A 27,316-nucleotide genomic window follows, 5' to 3' on the forward strand; every position below is an offset into this window, starting at 1 on the left:
TTGCCACAGTGCCTTAGGTCTGCTCCAGCTCAGAGGTCTGCTACAGTGCCAGTTTCTCTGTACCTAATTTAAGATGTTTGTGTGTTCAGTGGGAGGGTGGCTCCCTTTTTTGTTTCCTTCATCTGAATGTGCTGCATAGGAAGATACACGATGCTGTAATTTCAGGAGTCCAATGCTTTTAGATTTCTTTTGTTCTGCATTTCATCTGTAGGCTCAGGCAGGGAAATGTTACTTCTTAATGCAAAGAAGTCTCCAGGGATTGCACACAGGAGAGAGGTTTTTAGACTAAATTGTGAAGGAAACAAGCTTTAGGTGAATGTGCTGTGACAATCCCTGCCCACACACACATGCACACTTACAAACCAAGCAGTAATTTCAATTCCATTTTAAAGGTGAGGGAATTGTAATGCTATCACCTTCCTAAAAGCTTTGTGAAAAATGGCGATGGGGTGGGAGAGATGCAGGTAAGTGTGCCACGGAAGGCAAGGCGGTCAGGACTTGTGGATGATGCACTCCATGTGGAGCAGCTGGGCAGTTGGACCGGCCACACCGTGGTGTTTGCTCCCTTTGCCCGGAGGGACCATGGCAGGGGACATGGTGAGGGAGGCTGTGGTTATAGCTGCAGGAGGCTGGAATGGGAAACACTCAGGGGGTAGGGGGTACAAATCCGTGAGGAACTAGTTTGGGTTAGTTCCACTGCCTTGTTTATTCCATTGTCTTGCAGGCAGGGAAGGGAGGGGGCTTTGATGCTTTTGTGTGGTGCTGGCAGGAATGTGCAACCCGGGGGTTTTGAGACCTCCTGGAGGGGGGCGTGGGTCTTTTTCCAATGGCTTCAGACTATCCATAAAGACAATAGGGTGGAACTGAGGCTCTGTGAGGAGTTTGTATGCTGTTCCTGAGGACTTCCTGGGCTTTAACTAAACCTAAAGCTCATAAAAAGAGACAAATGCATTGGAGGCATGTAGGATGCTGCAGGGAACAACTGTGTCTGTCTCCTGCCTGCTTGACAGACCCAGATCTTGAAGTCTCCCAGGCTCCTGGAGAGTAGTGCCTGGGGCTTTATTACTGCAGTCACCACAAAGATCTCTGGCACCTTTCTTGACCTTTCACAGGCCCAATTTCTTCCTATGAGCTCGTGCTGTTTAATCACAATCTTATTTTTGTTGTTGATGGCTGTATTTACACACAGAATGAATAAGAATATCCAATACCTGAGACTGCTGGAAGTATCTAACTTCATTTTTCCATTAATACATAAAATTCTTGTCCCTTCTGGGCAGAATACAAGCAGCAGCAGCTATTCCCTTATAAGCAGGGCTAGCATTCCCATCTGGACCAAACTGAAGAATTCAGACCACTTGCAGATACCTCTCTGGTTAATTTTGCTCTCCATAGTAGCATGGTCTTTCCTAGAAAAGCCTTCAGAGAGGTTTGCCTTGCTTCCCTGCAATGAAATGGAAACAGTAACTTACTGCATATATCTGGTTTGGTCCCCTTATCAGGTGGATTGTTTTGTATCTTTCTCTCTTTCTTTCTGTCTTTCCTCTCTCACAACTTTTTGTTCCTTTTTCTTAAATTTTGAAACAAAGCATGTACTTAAACTCAAATCTATTCCAGAGAGGATGTGTTCCTCCTGTGTGAGGAGATCCTTTGATAAGTGTTCCTTTTCTCCTTGTTTTAACAGTGTTCTAGCTGTGACCATTGCGTGCACGGGAATGCTTCATCCCTCCTGCATAAGTTATTTGCCTAGCTTGGGACATCAGCTGTAGTCTGCCATCCTCTGCAGTTTGTCTAGGCTGGGTATTTTTGGTAGTTTAGGCAGGATTTCTCTTCTTTCATATGCTTTGCAGTAGGGAGATGTGACCACAGCTCCCGTGCAGGTAACTCAGGGCGATCATGTTTAGCAAGAGCTTTGCATGGGCATTGAGGAGGTTTGTACAACATGAGTGGATTCCAAGAAGTCTTTGGTTAATGGCTTAGAAAACTGTTATTTTAAGAGTTTCTTTTTTTTTATTATTCTTTTTATAAATTGCACTCTGGTTACAGAGAGCTTTGGCATGTGACCACATCTCATTCCACCTGTCTGTGGCCCATAAGAAGGTGGCAGTCAGCTACAGGGTGGATGTAAAAAAAAGGCAAAGGTGTGTTTTCTGTAGTGGAATAACATTGTGTTATAGCAGGAATCACTCCTTACTTTTCATGTGGAATTGCTTAATTGGGATGTTGAAAGGTTAGCTGTGATTTTGTTTTGATACTTCTCTACATTTTTGTAGGCAAATGTATAGTGCTCTGGTGTCTAATTAGAAGGGAAACCCTGAAAAATACTGATGTGTGTGGGAGAGATGAATAAAGGTAAAGCAAAGAGGGAAGGGTAAAAAGCAGGCTTTATTTCTTCATGGAGATAGGAACCCTTGGAAGGGGAGTATCCCTCTAATAAACTGTTACATGAGGATTTATTCTGGTAAAATTCAACAGTCATGACCTCTGCTTTTCCCTTTTAAAATACTAGTGAATGGCACTTCGGAGACAGACACCCTCTTTGTCTTCAGAACATGTGCTGAGGCACAAAGAGGTTGTTCCCTTATCAGAAGGAGCCTGTCAGGGGTTGAAATGGCTGGATCAGTCTCTGGTGCCCTTCTGATCCTTGGTACCTCTGAGGCAGCAGGGGAGCCATCACCATGATGATGTGCTTTGCATCATGGTCCTTCTGTCCTCTTAAGAACAGAATTAGATCTTTTGTGTGTGTCTGGAATATTTGTCTCTGCTGGAGTGGGTTCTCTCAAGTCCATGTGCTGATTTATGGCAGAGAAATGGGAGATACCCTGAATTCCAGCTCCTGGAATCCCTGAATGTGCACAGCTCCCATTTGGGGATATTCTGGCTGTGGAATGACTTGCTGTCCGTTCTCCCCCCAAGTTGATCATATTTGCTGCAATTAGTGCCCTGGATACTCTTTGGGATGCACTTTGGGGTGTCCCTTGTAAGCAGAGGGAGCTGCCATGCTGTGCAAGTTGCTCTTGCAGCAGCACGAGAGGGGGTTCATACCCTTTTAGAGGTGCCCTTTTGTTCCCTGCTGTTGCAGGGAGAGGAGCTTTCCAGGAGGGGGATGAAAAGGCCAGACTTAATGGTCTTAAGAGTGGATTTACTATTTTTTTTTCTATTTTGCGAAGGAAGGCCTGGGAGTTGTTGCTCTCTAACTGTTTCCAGATGGTGCTGCTGGAACACAAAGATTTCTAGTGTGTTTGGGATAGTGGCTCTGAGACCCCCAGCCCCCCAGCGCTTCCTGTGCAGCTCCACAATCCCGCAGGCTTAATCAGAAACAGTCCTGCCTGCTGAGGCAGGCTGCCCCAAGCTCTCTGCGTTCGCCCTCCTCCAGGCTTTTTAACCCCTTGCCATTAGAGATCCAGCTCATCAGCCTGCCCACCTCACTTCTCTCCTTTCTCAGGCTGGCTGTGGCACTTGCAGTGTTCCAGAGATGAAACTGCATTTGGCTAGACTACTTGAGCAATTTATATCTTTGGGGAAAGGGAAGATGGTTTGTAATGTGGACCTGGGAAAATAATTTCTGTAGCTATGTAGGGCAGCTTATGCAATCAGGCCAGTGTGTCCAGGGCACAGAAAATTGCACCTATTTGCCTGCAGCACTTAGTATACAGTATGATTTTGTCAGAGTCGTGTGCTGTTGAGCCTCTATCTCTTTTTTGTGCCAATTTCCCTTGGAGCAAGCCAGATTTAATTTTATATCACAGCCTCTTCACACCCAGCTGACAAATTAGCTTCAGCTTTTTTCTTCTGAAGGTAATATGACAACTATAATTTCATTTGCAAAGTAGGAGTACTCTTGTTTCTTTTTAGCCTTTGAGCAACAGCCTGTGAACATTGTAAAATCAGCCAAGAAGCTTGTGATCAACTGATTTCCCTTCTGGATCCATGGTGTCATCTCCCTTGTCCTGTTCTGTCCTGTATTCTCCATCCTGTTTTTTTAGAAAACAGAACAGTGAACCGTTTACTAAGGCAAAACTCTGTAGTCCTCTTCACCTTGTGAAAGCTTGTTGTCATCATGTTCAAGCAAGCCAGATTTTCATGCCATGAGCATGTTGCCCTGTAATGAGTTGGCTTAGTGTAAATTATGTGTGAAATGCTTCCTCAGCCCCATGTAACAGTTGTGGCATCCAAAGGTGCCCCCAGTGCTGGATTTTAGAGCTTTGTTATGAGCCTTGTCCTCTTTCTGTTGAGTAAGAGCATAAATGAAGATGAACTGCCATTTAAAAATGCTTCTGCGTAGTATAAGAGGAGGGAAATCAATATTTTGTGCTATTGACTTCTGTGCATGCAGAGTGTCCTTGTATTTGCTGGATCACAGACGTCACACAGTGCACAGTATTCCCAGGGGCTTTAACTTGCACTGGCTCTATTGTTGCCACTGTAGGTCATGGACCAGCAGAGTCAGACTGTATTTTCTTCATGCCTGGAGCAGTATGAGGGTGCTACCATATGTAGTCCAAAGCAAGTGTATGTTTTGCACATTTAAATTACACTAAATTAATGAAATCTCATCTCTCTGCAATTATATTTGTGTAGCTGAAAACATCCGTTGGCTGATCTGGAAAATGGAAAACCTGGCTGGAGGAAAAGCTGCTTCTGATCAGAGAGCTGCCTCCATTATTTAGGAAAAAAAGTCAGGGAAGAATCAGCATTTTTATAAAGCGTATGTGTAAAGTACTTCAGTTTTAGCTGTGGAAGTGCTTTTTGTGTATGAAAATCCCCTTTCTCTGCAGCATTAGACTTCTGTACTGTAACTCCATATGGACACTGTCAGTGTAAACCCTGAGTATGCATTTGTAAACTTGTTGCATCGTGAACATTTTAACAGACCTGAAAGTATTTAAACTTTTCCGTGTGGTTTGGTCAGGTGTGTATTTGTCTGTATTCCATTCTGCAGCCTCTGCTACACCAATCAGTTATTCTTCCTGTTGTATAAATATGATTTCCCAGAAAAGAAGTGCCAGGAGATTGGAGTTAAGAAAATACTTACTTCAAAATACAGAAAATTGCACTGACATGTTTGGGTGGCATCACTGGGGGCTCTATTCAATGGAGGTACAGCCATCCCCAAGTTGCCCTGTTCTGTCTGACCACTTCGTGGGCTTCCCTAGCCAACTGCTCCAGACTATTCAAACTCTGGTCAGGGCAGGAGACTATTTTTTATTAATCTGACATCACTTTCCTTTCTTGTCTTTACTGTGTCACTGGGCTTCCCGCCCAGGGAGCCTCTGGCAGGCCTGGCCTCCCTCCAGCTGGGCTCTGCCGGGGTCCTGCCCCTTCCCGATGGCCGCGCAGGAGAGCTGCGGTCCCACAGCGCGCTGTGGGCTCCGTGGGTTCCGTGTCCCTGCTGCAGAGCTGGTGTCCAGCTTTGTGGAACTGGGAGGCTGGAGTGGACCCCCAGGACAGGGACCCCCTTGTGCTGTGGGGCTGGAGTGGCTGAGAGGCTGCAGGTGGGAGCTGCATTCCCCGGAGCCCTCGGAGGCACCAGGAACATGGCAGCACGGGAACTCTCCTGCCCCATCCCACTGGCTCTGCAGAAAGCACGGTATTTTTAGGATATGGGGAGGCCTGGAGCAGGGTGGGGGTGGCCTAGGCCGGAGGCTGCTGTCGCTGCAGCAACAGGGCCAGAATTCCAGGAAGGAAGAGGGGCCGGATGAGCCTCTGTCCTGGCCTCTCTACTGGGCTGCAGAGCGGGGAGCTCAGGGGCACTTCTCTTCTCTCATGGGCACGGCTGCTGGCATGGGGTCCCCTCAGCCAGAGCCTGCGCTGGCAGCTGCACCCCTGCTTTTCCCTCCCTCAAGAAGTGGCCTCAGCCATTGCGGTGGGTGTCGGAAGCCAGGGCTGTGCTAGCCAGCATTCTTCCCAGCCATCGAGGGCAGCTGTGCACTGTGTACTTGTGGTGGCTTTTATCAAAATCTCAAGTTTGTAGTCCCCAAATTCTCTTAAAGCGGGGGGAGTAAGGGGGTGGATGGGTGAGAAGTGGTGAAAAGTAAAATGTAAGTCCTGCTACTGTCATCCAGCAAATTGTATAGGTTGTTGATGTCAGGGCACTAACAAGGAAGCAAATAAATGGAAGGTCTTTGCTAGATGACGTCTGCACATGTGGAAAACAGCCAAAGCCATGAAGCAAGTTTAATTGAAAGTGAAGACAGCTGAAGGGAAGCGTCCCATACTATAGACACAGTTATTGGTGCTGCACAGTGATTAGCAAGAACTGTATATCAAATTAGGATAAGTATCGAGGGAGAAGGGTGACATTAAGATCCATTTAAAAACCGCTTAGTTCAGTTTTTCATTAATAATTGGTAATTCACCCTTACTTTCCCCATTAATTTTATCCAAAGACAGTTTGGGGTAGGAGGCAGCACACACAATTGAGGAGGCAGACTGAATGCATCAGATACACTTGGACAAAGAAATGGTTATTTCCTTTTTGTTTATATGCAATAATTTGTGCGAGTAAGGATCTGGTAAAGAATTGCTTATTTTCTTAGCAACTGGTAATAAGATCAAAGCATTTACAGTTTTAGCAGTGCTCTGCCACAGTTAAATACTAAAAAGCCTTTTTCAAGACAATCCCCCCACCCAGCACAGGGTTTCTGTCTTTCCTGCATGCAAGAAGTAAAACAAAAAAGATGGTGAAACCACTGGGCTGTGATGAACAGCGCTGGGATTTCTGTCTGGCTCATGATCTTTACTTTTTTGCAACTGTCACTTTCAGATTAATAGTTTCGTAGCCAGTGTTTTCAGCCTTTTTTTTTTTCCCTTACTGTGAACATCTTATTCACTGTGCTCTGAGAAAGTGGCTTCTGTTTGTCTAGTACAAGTCTGATAAATGTGTAACTTGTGCTATCTCATCACTTCAAAATCCCATTTCGCTTTCCGGAGGAACAAGTAATTTCTTGTTGCCTTTTTTTCACTGCTCTGTGTAGTCCGAGGGTTTCTGGCTTTCTGGTGCAGGGACTCTCCCTTCTTGCTTCTTTCCAAGCTACCAGGTTGCTGCACCACCGGGAGCTCTTGGGGGCAGCTAGGGCAGAGACAGACGAGCTGTTCCTGTGAGTTTCCCTGCTGCTGTTCGGAACCCAGCAGGTGGTTATGGAACTTGAAAGGACTGCATTAACCCCACTCCACTTATCCTGGCATTGTCAGAAAGCAGGAATGCTGAAGATCCAGGGAAGAGATTGCTTGGTCACGTTTCTGAGATTATCTTTGCAATGGAATGGACTCAGCACTGCAAGCTGAAGCTTGGATTCAGCAGGAATTGATTTCCTGGCTGGGAGAAGTGTGGATGAACTTGCTAAGCTAATGGTTCCTACGAGCAAAGTTGTAATCTGCAGACTTTAGGTTTCATTCAGCTATCAGGAAAGAGTAGCTGATCAGGCCTCAGTGATTGTTTCATCTGGCAAAATTGTTTCATCTGGCAAAATGACAAGTTGTGATGTGCAATTGATTCATTCTGGGGCCAGGTTAGTCCAAAAATAGGATTATTGCATTTTTAAGCTAAAATTTAGTTTTAATTTTAAGAAAAGGCTAGAAGGACTTTCAGACCTTCCGTTAGGTGTTAGGGTTGTGATATTTTCCTTAGAGGAATGACTTTATTCCAGTCCTTTGGGGCCTTTCATAAGTTAGTGCCACCTGCAGAGATGATCACTTCTTAATGGCATTTTTGTTGATTGGCAGTTCCTTATGTTTTTAAGATGTGTCTAATTCAGCAGCTCTTAGAATTTGTTGATTTGAGAGGTATCAAAACTCCCAAAAACTCCAAAGCCTGGCTGTTCTGCTCATGCAGGAGGATCTACTTGGAGCTTCAGGCATCTGCAAATGGCTGTGCTGAGTTTATCTTCTGACCTGAGGTAGTACCTGTGACTTGCAGTTTGTGGCAGACCTTACTATTGCAAGTGCCAATGGAAAAGGTCTTGTGTTAGCAAGGCTGGGAAATGAAAGAATGGGAAAACTTTGAAATATATGGGTGGTAAAGACTTAGTGGATTTGACTTTTTTCCTGTCAAATCTACTTGGCCTGCACAGAGGCTGTCGCTAGGGTACAGCCACAGTGGTCACACACCCTGTGGAAGTGTGGAAGCCCATGTGTGAGATCATCCATATGGTTTGAATAAAATCCCAATACGTGTTGCAGAAACCTGATTTCTGGTATTAGCTTCCAGTTTTATTCTCTCTACTCTAAAGCAAATTGCAAGTGCCTGAGAAATGCCTTTCAGTGGTAAACAGAGTAATGAAACATCCCAGTGGCAGTTTGATTTGATTTTGCAGGCTAGTGCTACCTAACTCAATTTCTTTATGAATGTCTGGTTGCATGTTGGCATCAAAAGAGAATGTAATTGGCAGGAGGGAGCTGTGCGAAAGAGATGGAGTTATCTGGGGATTCCCTCTCCCATCAGGCTGCTGCCAGAAGGCAGAGTCCCTCTGTGTTTGTGGTGGGTACTTATCAGTGTCAAACCTTCCCTCTCCCTTTTCCACTTCCATTTTGTGAGATTAGTTTTGTTCATGTGCAGTCAGAGGAGGAGATTGAGCTGTATCCCCAGCCTCTGCTGCCTTAGATTGCCTACTGGCAGGGGTTTTCTGTCTGGATGGTGCTGGACTGTGCTGTTCCAGTTGCAGGAGTTTAACGCTTTCACTTCTTGCTCTGTTTAGTTTTCAACAAAAGCAAACTCCGTATGGAATAATCATGCAGCAGGCCCCAGATTCACCATTAGTGACCTGTAAAATTGGCAGCACTGGAGATTATTGGCAGGAGACGGTTTCCCTAGGCGCTTCCTGCCTTCTCTTGGAGAGTTAAGTTCAATTAGAGCAATGATACGCACAGCAGGGATTTTGCAAAGAGTCCAGTACTTGGTGGTAGCATTGCTGTATGAAAGGCAAAGAGATATCTTTGGCCTTTTTGTGACCTTAGTGCTCCAGCTGCTGCCCTCTTTCTAACCTCTGCTATCTCGGAACTCTCACTAATGTAATGCTCTTTCACCTCTTCTTTTACCTCCTGATGCAACCATGTCCCTCAGACATTACTCGTCTGCATTCTGTGAGGTTTGTCCTCCAAAAAACAAAGTAGAGATTGTGGGATGTGGGGCATTTCCCCCTCCATTGAATTTTTCTTGTTTCTTTCTGGCTTCTTAGGTATTGTGGACTGTCCTCAGATCTCGGTAATCATCTTTCTCTTCACATTTTTGTGATTTGCTTCTACTTTCGTAACTGTTCTGTTTTTAGCTGTGGTTTCTTGGCATCCAGGTTCTGTGATTTCAGGAAATCCCACAAAGTTCAGTTCTGTCTCTTTTTCTGCCACAGCCTTGTGATGGGAGTCCCTCTTTATTGGTCCCTTATGTGAAGAGCATAATCCTGAAAATAACAATAGTATTTTTCTTTTTTTATTATAACTTTCAGCTTGCATTCACTGCTCATATCTTTAGTATCCATAAGGGCAACTTACCCATTAATTCCTTATTCTCTGTGTAGAAATCTTTTTGGTTTTCAAGGTATTGCACAGGAACTTGTCTGAGATACTGGCCTTGCAGGTGTGTATATAAGTACTGTTAAAAGCATGCCTGGAATAATCTTTGAAGAGGAAGACTATTCTCCTGATACAAGGTGGATGTTTATGGTATTTAGACATACGTTGGTAAACTGTAGTTTGTGGGATAAACAATCACAGTGCTTATAAGGTGTACTTACATTGGGGGAGAAAATGACTAACTGTACATTTCCATCGTGGTGTTTGCTCTTACTTAAGTTCGTAGTTAAAACCCAAAAGCTTTGAGTGGTGGTGTAGTTGATGGTCTCCATTTGCTTCTTCAACATCTGTGTTTTTCCTTCTGTTTCTGAATAGTTTGTGGAGTTTTGTGCTTAACCTGCATTCTGGCTGCTAGTATTTGAGAAGAATGTACTCACACAGTGGCCAGCCTAATTAATTACTGTTAATCCCCAAAAATTGGCCGCTAAAAGTTTTGTTGTCCTTGAAGCTTTCATACTGTGCATGCTACTGTAGCATGAGAGCATGAGGAGAGGGTGATTGCTTCCTGGCAGGCTTCCACAGAGAATCCCCTGGGCAGGCTTGAGGTAAAGAGGAAGAGAAGGAGGATGGATACAAACTTTAAATAGCATTGCTAGTCTCTGCACTGAAATAATAGCACCTTGCTTTTCAGCAAGAGTTGTGTTAAATTGTGTTTTGTGCAAACTGAAATTGTGCCAGTGGCCACATGCCGTGTGTAGGGTAGTAGACCAGTAGACCTCTCTCTGGTAGGAGCTGGCCTTTCACTCAAATGTCCCAGCACAAAAGCTAAAACATCTCAACAAAACCTCTTTCCTGACAGTGATTGTACATCCCAGTCAGCTTCATGCCCAAAATGTATTTGCTTTTGATAATTTGAGATTGTTTTGCTGTGTTTTGTCAGGGCCTCTCTCTCCCTCCTCTCATTCCCCAAGAGCTGCTGGAGAAAGTGCAGGGCTGACTTAAGAGTTCCTCCTCACAAGTCATAACAGGAGGTAGACTTAGAAAGTGATTGAGGAGGGTGTCTGTTTCCTTTCCTCTTTCTCCTCCTCCTAGCATTCTGCTGGGAGTTACTTGTGAATGCACAGGGGTACCAGAGTGCAACTGATACAGACTTTGTCTAGTTTAGTTTATCCTCTGCTCAAACAGAAAGATGCATGCCTGAGGCATGTGAGTGCCCTTTCCCCATTCCAAAGAGGATGTGTTGGAGGGAGAGGAACAAAAAATAAATTTAGAAACAGAAATAAACATTTAGGAAGTATTGTGTTATCTTAATCCCCACTGCACTGCTAAAATAGAGATGGGTCTGGGAATTTCATAGAGAAATTCCAGAAGTGTTGGAGGTTCATGTATTCCTGCAGAGAGGATGATGGAACTGCCAATTTGTGACCAAACGTGTAAGCTCAATGTCCCTTCTGGGCTGAAGAAATAAGGCCTAGAGGATTGATTTGCTGTTGGGAGTGTTGAGATATTGCACAGGCTTACTGGAGTGTTTGAAGTTACATTTACTACTTTTTAAGTTGATACTAAACTATTAATATTGTTTTGAAAAGGAAAAAAAAAATGACACATTTATAGCTAATGTTTAGGGAAACATTTTTTCTCACCAAGACTGGGCAAGGTGCATAATAGCTTCTGTAATTTTATGGTCTGTTTTGTTCAGTTTTCATCATAGTAAATGTGTTTGCATATCAAAATTATTTTGAAAAGCACCAAAATTATACGTAACTGATCTTATATAGGGTAGAGTAGGATTAGTTTATGCTTATTTTATGGCTTTGATTTTTTTTTCTTCTACACAATTTGGCATATGCAGTTGATAATAAATTTTAGGTGTATTGGCTTACATGGAAAAAAGGAAGTTGGCAGAATACTTTAGCTCATTCTTCCCCCATTTCATGCAGATTCTTGTCTTTAGCTATGTTAAGACAGGCCTGTATTTCCTTCATTTCTATTCCTTGTAACTCTTACATTCACTCTTTGTTTTCTTGTCTTGCAGAACGAGCCTCTGACTTCAGGTTATCATGGCTATCCAGCAAGAGACAATCAAGTAAGTGTCTGATTGCAGTAAATGTGTGTGCCCGTGCTTCTCTGTACATTTAGGGGTGTTTGTCTGACAGTTTCCTGGCTGTCATGTTATGGGGTGGAAATAGTTTTGTTCTATTGTGGATTGTTTGTGGAGACGTGTGATTAATTGACTGGGTTTTTGTGGCTTCCAGCAGTATGTGGCAAGGTGCCTGGTAAGGGGTTAAATATCATCCACATTACCAACAGCTCAGGAAATTCTTGATTCTTAAAAATGTCACAGCTTAGAATCAGTGTCCTAAGCTCCCACTGTATCTCCTCAGTGTTAATGAATATAGATGTTCAGTGCCAGTACATGCTTGGCCCTGTTTTATACTTATTGCTGTAATTCTGGCATCTGGGGAGCAAAACAACACTGAGTTTTTGTGAGAGTCTGCTTTGCTGGTGGAGTAGGGAATGACACGTCCTGTTGGGCTGTTTCTAATATCTGTGAACTTGTCTTGCATTCCTTTCAAGTCCTGCAGGGCCCCTGCCCCTTGCTCTTATTCAGGATGCGTTCCTACAGCAGTAAAAATTACACTGTTCAGTGCACTGCATCAGTAAGCATTCTCTTGCCTCCTGACAGAAGACAGAGAAATCCCAGTTGATGAATTTGGAAGATGGAAGGAGGAGATGCTTTGGAACAAATGAAATTTAATGGTTGTAAGATACAACTGTCACACATTAAATCTCCCTTCTTAGAATGAAGTTTTTTTTCAGTGTTCTGCAGTGCTACTGCAAAGCAGAGTATGAACCACTGTAGCAGGAAATTAATATGCACAGAAAATCAATAATGCAGCACATTTCAGTAATGAGCAAATAACAAAACCAAAATCAAATTCTTTAATACTCTCAGGTACTGCTATATAAAGAAAGCGATTTTCATCATCTCTTGATGAGGTCTGGGTATATGTAATAACAGCTTAATGGGAGATGTTTTTATGAAGGAAGTGCAGCATAGTGCAGCCTCAGCAACTGAAGAGCTTAAATCTTTGGTGCTTGGTATGTGAGTATGAGTTTATAGGAGGAAATTATTCAGAATGTCTTCTGGGATATATTAAACTGCTAACTAGCACAAATAAATACTACACAGTGGGATGCTGTGAGAGTTGTGTTCCTACTCTGTCCAGGCTAAGTGAGGTAAGCTCGGCTGCAAGGCAGAGCCAGTCAGATCCTTAAAGGGGTTCATGTCTGCTTTTGGCTTTCCCATTCTGGTAGCACCTTCCCTGCCTTATTTTGGTGCTTCACTTCACCTACCCATTTAGGGGTGGTTTGATACCTATCAGTACATCCCACTTCACAGGGTTCCTCTTTCTCATCCCATAAGAACTCTTTGATTTGAGCATCCAGAGCTGCTGTTGCTGGCAGGCTGTTAGATCAGCATAGATGGGCATGGGAAGCTGTACTACAGCCAGGATGTGAAATGAGAATTACAGCTTGGGCAGCCCTGGGGAGCTCTATGTGGGTGAGCACAGGGAGTAATGAATGTTAGCAAGTGTGTGTATGTATTTCAGATGGCAGATAGCTTTATGGAATTTTCTTGGAGGGCAAATAGCTGCAGTTCAACTTGTGTGTTTTCATTTAGCAAATGCTTGTAAAAATATTTTTGGCCGTTTTTTTGTTTGTTTTGTTTTTTTCTTCCTTCTTTCTACAATATTTTGAAATGTAGTATGTATTTGTTCTTCTGTCTTGCTTGTGTCCCTGAAGCAGCTTAAATTCAGATCTGGTTTTCACTAATGAGGTTTCAAGGCTTTTAGCTAATCTGATTGCAAGCCTCTAACTTGATAGCAGCAGAAAAAGAAGTCTTCTGTTGCCACAGGCTGGGGCTGGTGTGGGAGATCAGCAATGGCTGATCCATCACCTGCTTTTTTGCACTGGGAAAGGAGGAAGTGATATGGGAATATAGGCAGGGGCCCTCACCTTGTAACAAAGTAATTATGAGATACAGGAGCAATTGTGTTGGATTTCCTCAAATTAGCAGCTGGAGTTGAGTTGGTATGGGTAAGACAGTGTATTGTGTTCTTCCCCATTGCACTTCTTTACTGTAAGTACTTGTACTGTGTTTTTTCCCCACTGATTTCTTAAGGAGAAGTAACAAAGTGGAGCTTATTTTTAGGGCTTTTCATCCTGTGACCACAGTAGTCAAATTCTGCCCTTTCTTTCACTTTATGTAGCATCCTACTCCTTCATTTGTTTGAATGCCTTTTTCGTTCTCTCAGGCTCTGAATGCTGTTAATTGCTGGCTGCAAACCTTTCACTGTGCTGTTTTTACACCCTCTAGTGGTTAAATCTTGTTCCAGATGTTCCAGATTATTGGCGTTTTTATTCCTGCCACTGGAAATGTGTGATTGGTTTGAGTCCTCACTTTGGCTATTTGGGAATGCTTAGGTCTCCAAAACTGAGTTTATTTAGTATCCTTTCCCACGTATTTAAGTTTTCTGTTGTCACCACGCGTGGGCAGCAGTACTGAAACAAATGAGATGGGGTTCACATTGAGGCTTTCTCTCAGAATTTTGGTGTTGTGTGATTGCTTTATGATAACCCAAAGCTCTGGGTGGTTGTGCAGCCCCCTTGTTCCTCCCCTGCCCTACCAGAGTGCCAGCTTGCTGGACTTTTTGTGGTCATAGGACCTGGGGAGCATGTGTGCTAAATCAGTATTGTACAAATTTGCCTAAAAATATGCCTTCTGTTGTCAAAGTGTTGCACTACTGGATCTATGTTACAGTCCTGTAAGGAGTTGGAGAGCTCTCTGAGATTGTTCTCAGAATTCAAGGTTTCCTCTGTGTCTGCCTAATGGCAATTCAGGAATGGCAGGATACCTTTCCTTTTCCCAGAGCTAGGCTGATGGCAGGGACAAAGCTTGTGGTAAAGGGAAAATGACAGAACATTTGTGTAACATTGCTAACTGAGATGAGAACCTGGTCTTCTGGTGAGGAGAGCTTATTCCCTGGGGACTATTCAGGTTTTCAGCCCTCTGTTAGGTCTGCCAACAAAATGGTATTTCTTTTTTTGTAATGCAAGCGCCTGCCTAAAATGCAGTGAACCAAGACTTCTTTGCTTCATTTCCCAAGCTGTGACAAACAGCTCTGAGGTACTTTGAGTTGGTCTCAACATGGAAAATAACTGGTACAGCTATACTGATACAGCTTTTACATACAGACAAACTCATCAAGAATACATATTCTTTTTCCAGAGGGCTGTTGCATGCTGACTGTGCCAGCTCATTTTGTATATAGCCAAGGCCTATATTATATTGCTCTAGTGCTTTTCATGTCCAAGCATATTAGACATGATATCTGAGATTTGTTAGAGTGCCGAATACTGGCACTTCCGTGGCAGAATTTGGCAGCTGCACAGAATAATTTTGTTCCCCAACAGGAAGCAAAATGAGCTAGAACACCTTGTTTAGCTGCCACTAAAGGCAAGAGAGGAGGAGAGGGAGTTTATGGAAGCAGGAGGTAATTGCAACACACCAGAACTGGGTCAGGATGTTAGAGCTATTATACCTCTTCTGTTATGGAAAGTGATCCTCAGCTATCACAACGGGTTAGGATATTGGTTTGAAGCCTCTTTTAAAAGCTTGTACTTCCCTAAGTACAATTCTTAAATCAAACTGAGCCATTGGCTTGGTGCTCATGTGGTGGAAACATTGTTACCTATCACAAGTGACATTTCCTTCAACAGCTTAATTGCAGTGGCTGGTTTTCCATCTGAGCACTTGCTAGGCATGACCTGTTGTTCTCCTGTATGTAGATGAGGCTGCAGCCCAAGGTAGTGGGTGCCTATGGCAACTGCTAGCAACAGCTTTATCAGTATCCTCTCAGTTTGGAGTTCAAGCTTAAGGTGAAATGCTGTTAAATCCTCTCCAATTGTCAGCCTTTTCCCCTGAGCCTTCACTCCCTTGCTGCATTGGAATATCTGACGGGGCATCGCGGGCTCCAGGCGGATATGGGCGCTGCCTTCCCTGGGCCACAGGCTGGTGAGGGGAAACTGAACAGCAGTGGTGGCAGCCTGTGAGAACAGGAAGCCTCCCTGTTGCTTTTTTACCTCCCTGTTTGTTTTCTTTGCCTAGTCCCTTCTGATGTGGGGAGTTTGGCAAGGAAGACCTTCATCCTGAGATGTGAAGGGTGTGTGAGAGCTCTCATGGGGAGGCAGGACAGCAGGTCACTGGGCTTCCTGTTGGAGCTGGCTCCACGGAGGCACTGCTGCTCATTGGCCGTCTCCTGGCAGCAAACAGCAGGGATCTCCACACAGAGTTCAGAGGGGAAACCTGTCCTCTCTCATCTGTGTGCTCTGAGACTTCTTCACCTATCTTCTCCTCTTCCATTATGTGGGTGAATTTGGGAATATTGCCACAACTTGATTAGCAGCTAAGTGGCCCAGCATTGATTAGGATATTCACGCAAAAACATCTCTTGATTTGTACCAGCAGACTTGAGATGCTCTTGCCATGAAGCAAACTAAAATGTCATCCTGGAGGAAGATGGTTTGGTCACTTATTTGTTTTCACATGTACCATGATAGCACCAACCACAGTCTCTCTAGTGCCCTGCTTGGTCATTTTTGTAACAAAGACTCCCTGTCTCAAAGTTCAAATCTAAGTAGTCTTCCTGAAAAGTTTTTAGTTTTTAATTCATTTTTCTCCTAGTAACTGACTGTGAAAATAAACTCTCCAGTGTGTATGTTATGTGGCTCTGTAACCCATGAGGTGGTGGCAGTGGAAGTGTAAAGTTATTCATTCAGGAGCTAGAAAGGAGCATGGTTTGTGTGGCTTTGGGTTGTTCGTTGCTTAAACTCTTTGTTTGAAAAGTGTGGTTAATACAAATTATTAAACTCGAGGGCAGATGGAGGTTCTAAAGAGGCACGAATAAAGTTTTAACACCTTACTCTCAGTAAATAGCCAGGACAAAGATCAGGAAACTTCTGAGATCCTCCATATAAAATGGAGGATACCAGGCTCTGCGTTCCTGGTATTTTTGAGGAGTCCCTCTTGGTTTGAAAGCAATCAACCTGAAATCTGGGATGGGACCAAGCTAATGAGGGAAAACTGCTCTAAGACTTTTCTTATGTTTAAAATTAGGTGGATTAGGATAAGTCTGCCAAATCTGCTACATCCTGGCTCCTACAGCCCTTCTTCAGGCAAGCAATGAAATGTTTCCACACTGTACTAGACAGAATTGAAGGGATATTCTATTACTGGCTTACCTGCAGTGTCCCATAGGAAATAATGAGCTTTTCAGAGAATGTAGTCTGGGCAAAAATGTTCAATGTATTCAGGAGGTGAGAAGCATCTGTGAGGCGGCTGCACACAAAGGGGTTCAAGAGTGTGTAGTGGGAGAACTGCTGGGATGTTACTGCATCATGAAGTTATAAAGAGTTTGGGCCAGTTCAGATGTGCTTATGGAAAGCCATTTAACACTGCAGGAGGGAAGGAACTTGAGAAGTCCTTTACCGGCTTGCATCCCATGCTACTTAAAACTCACAGTGCATTCAAAAGGTACAAACGGTGTTGAGAGAGTGAAGAAAGTCAAGTTAAAACAATGTAAATTGTGGTTTGTGAGAAGGAAGATAGAGAACAGAATATTTATCTAAAAACTGAAGGAGGAGTTGGTTACAGATTGAAGTTTAAACAATTAAAGATGAGTTGGAAAAGCAAGATCCACTGAGACTAATCTGGTGATGCATCTCTCCTGAATCCAGAACTGTCTTGGCCAGGCATTTGCTGGATCACTTGAAGCATGAAAAAGTGGTTCCTTGTTTTCTCAAGCCCAGACTATATCCCTAAAATGCTGCAGGAAAGATACAATAGGTGTGATTTAAAAAGTTGTAAGACACAAACCACCAAATACCTTAGCTTGTTATAAATCTTTCTGAAATTACACTCTGAACCATGTCTCTGTGCTTATATTAGCCACATTCCCCCAAATCTCTCCTTCTGTTTGTTTAGCAGATTTCCTAGCATCAAACCCTTTAAATAATACAGGAAGCACGATGTCTTGCAGTTGACATGAGTCTTTGCAAATAGAGCGCTCTGGCTGGATATTTATTCCCTCTTCCCTCATGTCTGCTGCCTTTCTAATCTCTGAACACAAGGCACAGAATCCTTTCCTTACAGAGCCCTGAATACCTTCCAGAAACATATCCAGCGAACTCCATGCCAGTGCATGCCTTTCTCATAATCAATAGCAAAAGATAATAAGTAACCACGTGGAAAAAAGTTGTAAGAGAAGAAATAGTTAAGGAGTGCACCTAATTCAGATACATGGGAAGACTTCCTCGAAGTGAGCTCCTTAAGACCTATAAACAGCTTCTCAAGGGAAGTAACAAATACCTTGCTGATGAATAGCCCAGCCAAAGCTCTGGGGTTATAAGGCGTTGGCAGGAAATGGGCTTGGATGATGTAATACGAATTCCTTTCATGTTTGGGTCCTCTGATTCAAGCAATTTCTCATCTCTACTTAAGGGTTAAAGAGAGGGGATGTGAGTCATCCTTGGGAGAGTACCAGGAGACCACTTCTTCTCCTGTGGTGACCATATGGGTGTTATTCCATGTCTTATCTTGGAGATTCCCAAGCCCCTCAGTTCCTTTGGTAAAAGGGACAGCATCTTGTTTAGATTTTCCCTTCTGAATGATTACGCCAGAGTGTGGCATGTGTGTTAGAAGTAGACTGCATCAGTTGTAGGACTAAAACCAAATGGTGCAGAGAAAATGGCCTGTTGATAGCTATGATATCCTATTGAGGGCATGAAAGCAGCTATTCCGGGTCAGACAGAAGGTCTCTGCCTTTGACAGTGTCTAATAGCAGGTACTTAAAAGAGAGGGAGCAGCGCCAAGATTCGGGGATACTTCCCCTCTGCTGTGCTCTTGAAGCAATCCTGTGGCTTTGGGATTTCCTGGCTATAGATTTTTATTCTTTTTTAAAGTCACCTGTGGTAGATTTTTTTCTTTATTGAATTTCTCTAAATGCTTTCAGAGCCTGTCTAAACCTTTGGCATCCACAGCATCCTGTGGCAACAACTCCCTACTTTAGGTGTTTTTTATGGGGGAAAAGTTCTTCCGTATGTGACTAACTTAAAACTGAGGTGGTTTTAAAGCTCTTGAGTGTGGGGCACTTGGGGTCCTTAGGATACATATCTATAGAAATATCTGTCTGTCTATCATCTATCTGTATCTATATATGTAGATATAGATAGATATAGATATACATTTTTTTTAACCCCTTGAATAATACCTGTGCAGCTGTTATTTCTGGGTATCCAAAGGTGCCGCAGCGCGTTGCTGACGGACAGCCCGTGCCCTAGCGAGCCCCGGTGCCGCGCCGTGCCGTGCCGCGCCGTGCCGTGCCGCGCCGCGCCGCGCCGTGCCGTGCCGCGCCGTGCCGTGCCGCGCTGGCGCTGGGCTGCCGGGAGAGGGCAGCCGGCGCACGGCCAGCGCTGCCCGCCCCGCCCCGCCCGCGTCCCGGCCCGGCTCGGCCTCTGGCCCCGCAAGGGACTGACTGAGGGGTGATTCCTCCTAGGTGTTTCTGGAGCGGCTCTTCTGGGCGAGGGAAGCTGTGTTGAGAGGGATAGGGAGAGGGCAGCCCCTTCCTTCACGTGTGCTGTGCCGGCGTTTGGTTCGGTGAAGAATCACAGTGGAAAAGGTTTCCACAAAAGCCTTTGATGTGTGAGCAGAGGCAGATCCAGGAGGAGTGCTCATAATAGACTTGATTTAGAGGGGAGCCTAAGCAGGCGCTCTCTGGGCTTTCCTGGCTTGAGCAGGCTCCTGGCCCCAGCTGGGTTCTTGCAGAGCGAGGGGTGCTGCCCAGCGCTGCTGCTGCTGCTCAGAGATGGGCTCCCCCTTTGGGCACGCAGAGCCTGTGCTGCATGGTGGGTTTTCTCCAGTGGGCATTCTGCACATCATGAACTCTTGCAGCTTTCAAGTGAATGAAGAGCGTGTGTGTGAATAAATATTATTCTTGCATCTAAAATTTTTTTAAGGGTGGGTAGAGATCCCAAGAAATTCAATTGGTCATTGCAGTTACAGAATGTGAAAAGATGCTGAAACAGATCAGATGCTTATGGTCAGATCCTTTACTAAAGGAAATTAAGCCAACAGCAGACATACATTGCTAATTTTTAAGGGCTAATCATGTCAGATCAATTTAGTTTTTTCGTTTGACATGGCAGCAGGCCTGGCAGACACAGAAAGCTACTGGCTTTGGACATAGTCCCACATGACCTTTACATAAACTAGACAAATGAAAGGTGAAATTAAGAAGGGGCTGAACGCCTCATTGGAAAACCGTATGTGGAGCAATTATATCATGCTTTTCTGTGTGTGTGTGTCTGATCTGGAGTCTTAACATGGTCTGGCTTGGCTGCTCTGCTGTTCTCCAGTGCTCATCAAAATTGAGAGTAATAAAACAGTGACTGAACATATGTGTGTGCATGGGCTGGCAGCCTTTGGAAGGTAGGATTAGAAGTTGGAAAGATCACAGTAAATTCCAGAAATACCCTGAAATCCAGCAATGTGAAATTAAACAAAACCAAGCTGTATTAACAAAAGGAACTGTATATGCAATATAAAATGGAGACTAAGCACTAATGTCCAGGGAAGGATCTGGGGTAATAGGAGATGATGAACTGAGTATGTGGTGCTGGTTTTTGTAATCTTGAAAACCTGGAATGCATTTCCAGGTGTGTCAAGTAAACTGCAGAAGACAGTTATTCTTTTCAGCTTAGTACAGCAAGTGGAGCACTGTGCCTACTTTTAGGCACTTCAGGACGTACATAGGTGAAATCTGGAAAATGTTCAGGGAAGAACAAGAAAAGGAGGCTCAGGGAGCCTGACATAGTAGGAAAATATCAAGCTTGTTCCTTCTTTTAAAAAGGACAGAGTAGAAAATATGGAGGATGGGGATTGATTATTTACTATGTCCATTGAAGACAGCTTAATTGGTATCAAGAAAGGCTTAAATTGGACATTGAGGAGTAAACCAACATTTTCTGATTCAATGTAGTGAAGTAGTGGAAGGGTAATTTAGGGGATCAGAGTTCCAGTTTCTAGGGGTCTGTAATAACAACTTAGGCAATTCCTGATGGATGTTTGTCTGAACATGCTCTGTGCTGTCTCTGAGCATGGAGGACCTCTTGTCTCCCCTGCCCTGTATTTGTGTTATTTTGTGACAGTCAAAAGCCGGTTGTTACCACTGACGTTATTCCACAGCCATATGACTGCTCTTTCTCTGTTTTTTTTTGTTTTTTTTTTTGATGTATGTCTAAATTGTAAGATAGGAGGTTCCTCTGCTCCTGTATGATCTTGAAAGTGCCCAAGATCCTTTCTTTGTGACAGCTGCCTCAGCTCTGTTTCTTCCTGAGCTTGCTTATTACTCAAATGGTGTGGGGTATTCAGCATCTCTGAGTCAGTCCTTCGTTCTGTCTCACAGTAATACTACCTTGGACTGGTCTGATGTTTTGATTTCCCTTTAAGCTCTCTGGTCAGATTTCCATCATGAAAGTGTTTAGAAAAGAGATTATTATTATTATTTTTCTTTAATTAACATAAACAAACCCCTCCTTGCTACCCTACCTGCACGAAGAAAGGACTGAGAGGATTCAGGAGGAGCATTTGCTCAGGCTGGGCAGGGAGCGTGCTTGTGCCTGCCTGCGGCTGGGATGTGCACCTGTGTGCCTTACACCAAGCACAGCTTCTGCTCCGTGCCCGTGCCGGCCCTTCAGCGGGGCCGAGTACATGAATGGGATCACTTTCTGTTCTGCTGCCTTCCCCTGCATGCTGAGTGAGCAGCTCTGCGTTGGCTGGGCAAGGATGCTGCGTGCAAGCAGCCTACCCCAGCAAGCTACGCAGATGCTCCTGAGAATACCTGGTGGATGTAAGATGGTTTCACTCTTCTTAGTGTTAAGGGAGAGGTATTTCTAGCAGGAGCATAATGTTGCTCAGAGCAGGCATTTGCCAGATGGTTTCAGCTCCCCCGAGGTTTTGGGATGTGAAGGGGAAGGGGCCAGGAACACGCTTTTGATTCATTCCATTAGTAGATTAATCGGCACTGTCCTGGCTTAATAAGTCTCTTAGATTTCCCAGTGGAAATGGCACATGTAATTCTGCCCAGGTCACACTCTGCACCCCTGTGTTGAAGCTTTCACAGCAAGATGCTGTGCTGCTGCAGGCAACATCTGCAAAGCAAGACTGGGGGTGGGAGGGGGCAGGTTTTTTGGTGGAGGGAGAGGTGAGAAAAATCTTTTTAGTAGAAACTGTTAAATAATGGTTGTGGGAGTGAAATAGGTTGTGAGAATCTGCTTGAATTCTACATTTTGGTGGGGACATATTTTAAAAAAATCATGTGGTGATAATTTGATGTGAGGAGGCTGTTTTTCCCCCCCTTCCATTCTGTATTAATTGCCAGCTAGATTGCATTTTCCAGGAAGTCTGTGATTAGAGGACAAGGGTGCTCTTCCTGGTAAAGGTCAGAGGCTGCTGTCTCCAGGGGCTGTTGATAAAATCATGAGAACTGTCTCATGGATTTTAACTGGAAACCTCAGCAGATGCTGTGCTGCTATTTACCTGGGGGTGAGGGCAGGTAGTCCCCCATGACCTGTCTCTTCCCACCTCTGTTTCCAAAGGCCAGTCAATTGTTCAGTGGATTTAGTTGCTGCTGCTGCCCACACAAGAGGTTTGTAGCTCATGGCGTTTTAGGAGGAATCTGTGTGTTTAACTCTTGCCGCCTTTGGGTTTCAACAAGCTGCACTCTGATGTCACAGCAGCATCAAGATGGCTTGCTGCCAGGCCCCATAAAGGTTTAGCAATAGGATTGCATGTCATGAGACCCACTGAAATTCCTTTGTAGCAGAATTTTGCTGAGGAGGCAGTTCAGGTACTACCAGCAAACACATCTTCGTGTTTTCTGGTCCATTGTTCCCGCTACACGTGGAGAGCATGGGCTACCCTTTCTTACAGGTCAGGAGGACAGCAGTGGCTAGCACTGGCAACAGTTTGATCCTCATCTTTATTTCTAGGGCACCTGTCACCCTGGCTCCTTGCCATGGTCTCTCTAAGCTAAAACAGTGCTGCTCATTTCCAAGTGCTTGGAGAACAACATCTTGTTTTCCATCCATTTATGGCAGCTAGCTCCGATCCTTTGCAGGGTCTGGAGGAAGACTGACAGGGGCCAAAGGAGTAAATGTCATGAGAGTCGAGCTTTCTGTTGAAAGCTGAGATAGAGATATTTTACATCCCGTGGTATATGTAGCCGGATTTAGGCTCCTTGGTATTTCCAGTAGAATGGCATTTCAGAACTGGGAGCTGAACTCTTGACAGCAGCGTTGTCCCCAGTTGCTGTCAACTTCACCCCAGACAGAGAACTGCTGTTTTTCTTGAGCAGCTGCTGCTGCAGAGCAGAGTACGGGAAAAATGATCGTCTCTGAAATAATTTGAAATAGACAGATAGAGCCAGCCATCTGAATTTTACTCAAGAATTAATCTAATCACTGTGTAATATGTTCTTACTGGTTTATCCTACCTAAAGGGCAAAGTTAACTACATTAAGCACAATTTGGAGCATTTGATTTCCTTCAGACTTAGACTTTGGATACAGCTGACTATCTGTGTACGAATTTCGAGGTTTCTGGGCGTCTCTAATCTGGTTTGTACTGACATTACCATTAGATAACCATAGAAAGGCCTTTATCTGAAAGGGAAACTGCATTCTTCAGGTTGCACAAGGATGAAAAAAGATTGTTCTGGTCACTGTAGCTTTCTGGAAATTTGGGAATGGGGAACAATTTAATATATTGTTGCTTTGTTATCCAAGTGAGTAGTTTCTCTAGCAGTTACAATACTTATCAGATGGTGTGGTTACACTTCAGAGATTAAATTTGGATTCAGATAAAATGAGACTATATTGCATAGGACCTAGGACACAATAAATGCATGTGTTGACTAGCCATAGTTACTTCAAACTATTCATTTCATCTAAACCAAGTGTGAGTTGCTGCTCATACTCTGTATTAGAAAGGGATTGGAAGAATAAGGAGGTTGCAGTTAATACCTAATGGAAGAGTCTAACTTTGCCAGGATTTGATCAGAAAATGCAGCAGAATGGAATTCACAGTACTGTTTGGGTATGGGGTTTTTTGGTTTGTTTTTTTGTCATGGTTGTCTGTCAGAGAACAGAGGGAAGGTGGATGAGCCTTAATGTGAACTGAGCTGAAGGTGTTTGAAAGATCACAGTATGTGACCCCACAGACTGCAGTGATGCTGAATATCAGATCTATAGCCAGTTTGCTCCTACGAGAGCCAAAATCTTCCTGATTCAAGTACAATCTTTGACACAAATGCCAGTTTCTTGGAACATCCCACATGACAAGTGCAAGTGTTTTCAGTACTCACTGCATGTGAGATCTGTTAAATCATAGGTAGGTATCTATCTGTATGCCTCTTGGAAGTCTCATATTAAGTATATACTCTAAAAAGACTTTGAAGAATAGATTCTCTCTTGTTTATAAAGTGGGAGATCAGTTGAGCAGTTAGCCTTTACACATACATACTTTTCTAAATTGTCTTATGCCCATAGTTCCCCAAGGAACCAGTCAGATGGAGGGAACTGTTTGCTGCAGCCATGAGAGTAATCCAGCTAGATGGTGGTGGCACAGGTATGGTTAAAGAGTACTTTGCTCAGAATGAGATCAGAAACAGAATTGCATTTCTGACAACTGACCTTTGCTGATCATTGTGAATTGAAGTTGGGGATATTATATTCTATAACTAAAATTTTCCGGCAGCCTTTTTGTCATCTTGAAATCTTTCTCTGTTTTATATCTATTTATACCTCTTTTCTTATGCTTTATTAATGCCTTTTACATTTGAACAGTCTGCTGTTCCTTTATGTGGCTTGACAACTGCCAATACCCTTGTTGAAATATTTTGCTTTTAGTTCTGCTAATGGCGATTTTGCCTGGGTTTTCTTACTCCCATTATGTAATGGAAGTATCTGCAGTCTCCGACACGTGGGTTTGTTCTCTTTCCACCCACCCATCCTTATCACAGGTTGATGCTGTGTTCCACCACAGTCTTTTAGCAATTCGGTTTTGTTGTTTTTCAGGAGATGTCATTCAGTGTTTATTGGTGTTACCTCTTCATTAGCTGCAGTCATTCCTTTCTTCTTTGCTGATTATATCCTTGTGCCATTTCCCACGCTGAAGCTGTATTTCAGGCATTCAGCTATTTTGTCTTCATTAGTTACCTAAGGCTGCTAGGGAAAGTCATGGATTATTCTTCTCAGAGGGTCAAATGAAAGAATGTTATTTGAATAAAAGAAGAAATAAGGCATCTGTGACAATAAGGATAAAAAAATGGGCAGAATGTAGTATTTGCTAGCTGATTTCTTCCTTCTCATAGGTGTATTTACAGTTTATTTTAAGGGTTTATTAGCCTTTGAGTCTCTCTGAGTTTAAGAGAATGCATTTTATACCCTTAAAAAAGGGACATTAAAACCCAGTTTTCAACCCAAGCAATAAAGGATAGACTTTTATTCTTCTCTCTAGCAACTTTACTATCCCAGGATTTGTAAACTGCTTTCTAAGCCATAGTAAATTAGATCCCAGCAGTACAGGGCCTCTGTAGATAAATATAGTAGCCATTATACCTTGATATAGTCATACTGCCTAGGAAAATACTACTGTTATTGAAAAGGAATTTGCTCAGGGCAAGAAGATATCCATTACTTCCTGAATAACTCACTAACATTGTTAACCTTCCTTTGCACAAACAAGCCAGGAGGAGTCCCTTTCTGCAGGATGGTATTACTCTCCATCTGTATTCCCCTTTATCATCAATAGACCTAAACCAAAGTTTCAGCATATTAATAAATGCCCCTGTGGTCCAGGCAAGAGAGCTATGCCCTGTCTTCCCCTTTCCTGTCTTCCCCTTTCCCTACTGTTGCAATACTTTCATCTTCATACCCTTTCTTAATTTCTGGGATGTTGCTGTGCTGATAAATCGCTGATGCAGTGCAGCCACTTGACATGGTAAACACAGAGACAAAAAAAAATTAGGGTAATGATGCTGCAGCTTGATTGATGAGGTTTTGGAAGCAGTTTCCTTCTTGCTGCCTGAAGTCTCACACCTTGAATTGGATGCCATCAGTTTATCCTTTGGTATAGCTTCCTTTGTGGACTATGAAGAGATAAGTTGTTGATGTAGGAGCTGAGCTGATTTTTTTGTTTTGTTTATGACTTCCTCTTCAGAATCCACAGCCAAAGAAATACCCTGTTTAGCACTGACAAGTCTAGGGCACAGAGAATCTTGTTGCACTTTATCAGTTCAACTAGATATTGTACTCCTGATTTGACACTAAAAATAAACTTTGATTGGAATTTGATGCTGTGTAATAGCTTTCTGCTTCTTCACAGGAATATTGAAAGGAGATCAACTTTTTTTCCTTTATGAAGGTATTAAGGCAGTTATTAGCTAACCAAACTTTAAAAAAGTTGTGTTTAAATACCAGAGTTGGAGCTTGCTCTGTTTCCTTCTTACAAGTACCTAAATATATTTGCTCTATGCTGGTTCAGTGTGGACTTCAGACTAGGTATTGTGTGATGGAATGCAGAAGATACAGCCTGAAAATGAAGCCTGGGGTGGCAACGCAGCAGCAGAGAAGCTTTTTCTTCTGTAGATGTTCAGCTTGCTAGATTCTCCTCAGAAGGTATTGGAGGACTGCAGACTTCACTCCTGATCCACCACAGTAAGGCTGACAGGTACAATTCATGGAAATTCCCACTTGGCTGCCCAACTCATATTTGCTGTATCCTGGGAGTGGCTGCATAGTCATTCTGTTTCTGCAGATGAATGCCCAACCTGGAGCTGTGAGAATTCCTTACATCTAAATGCTTGCATGCTCTTCAGTGTTTAACTTTGAATTCTCTGGCTTCACAATTTAGTTTTGTTTGTGTGGGTGTTCTTGATTTTAATTTAAAAGTGTATTTTTGGGAACATGTTTTCAGTGAAGTACCTTTCCTAGTTAGTGATCTTTTTTTCTCCTGAAGAATTGGCAGTGCCTTCCTGAATAGTGCTCTTGAGCATAGTTGTGAGGAGAGGAAAATCCCAAACACACTCTAAAAAGCTTTTCTTGGTATCCATTTCTTTTTTTTTCCCCCTTATGTACCTGAATGATAAGCCTATGAATTGAGATGTCCTGAAGTTTATTTAAGGACTTAAATTTAACTGCTGTGATAAGTCAGTAGCAGGACAGTACTTAAAAATGGTTTGGTTTGTTTACATGTCAGGGTGTTTTATTGTTTCAGGCTTTCTGCTTTTTGTGGAAGATAAAGTAGCCCTTGATAAGTTGCTTTTAAATAAGTAATCTCTTTTCCGAAGCCTCTTGCTGTACCATACATGCAGAAGAGAAAAGGGAATCCAGTTTTCCAGTAATGAAATGGGTGTCTCTATAACAAAATGTTGGGTTTTTTCCTTGTAATATGCCAGTGTTTGTCTTATTTACTTGGCAGAACATCTGAGAGGAATTGTGGTATTTTTCTGCATGATTTATTGTATGCACTTTGCATTCTTGCTTCCTTTCATAAACAGGATAATGCAGAGTGAGGCTTCCTGTAGTCCTTTTGGATGCTGAGAGGAAATCTACCTTGTGGCTCAGAAATTCTGATAATCACAGATAATCCAGGATCCTGAGCAGAGGCAGTTCTCACAAATGAGCAGCGC

The 27,316-nt window shown here is 43.4% G+C and overlaps 1 protein-coding gene across 8 annotated transcripts in view; it reads left to right on the forward strand.

Moving 5' to 3' along the window:
• The window catches only part of RBFOX2 (RNA binding fox-1 homolog 2), a 170,971-nt gene that overhangs the window by 24,181 nt on the left and 119,474 nt on the right, over positions 1 to 27,316 (forward strand). For all 8 annotated transcript variants that reach the window (XR_010362439.1, XR_010362440.1, XM_064420355.1 and 5 more), the window contains exon 2: positions 11,543 to 11,593. Coding sequence is in view for 6 of the 8 variants with exons in the window: in XM_064420355.1 (XP_064276425.1) it covers positions 11,543 to 11,593 (51 nt within the window). In the remaining 2 variants the exon portion in view is untranslated. The remainder of the gene's footprint in view (positions 1 to 11,542; positions 11,594 to 27,316) is intronic.

Source organism: Passer domesticus, chromosome 5, assembly GCF_036417665.1.
Source record: "Passer domesticus isolate bPasDom1 chromosome 5, bPasDom1.hap1, whole genome shotgun sequence".
Lineage (NCBI taxonomy): Eukaryota > Metazoa > Chordata > Aves > Passeriformes > Passeridae > Passer > Passer domesticus.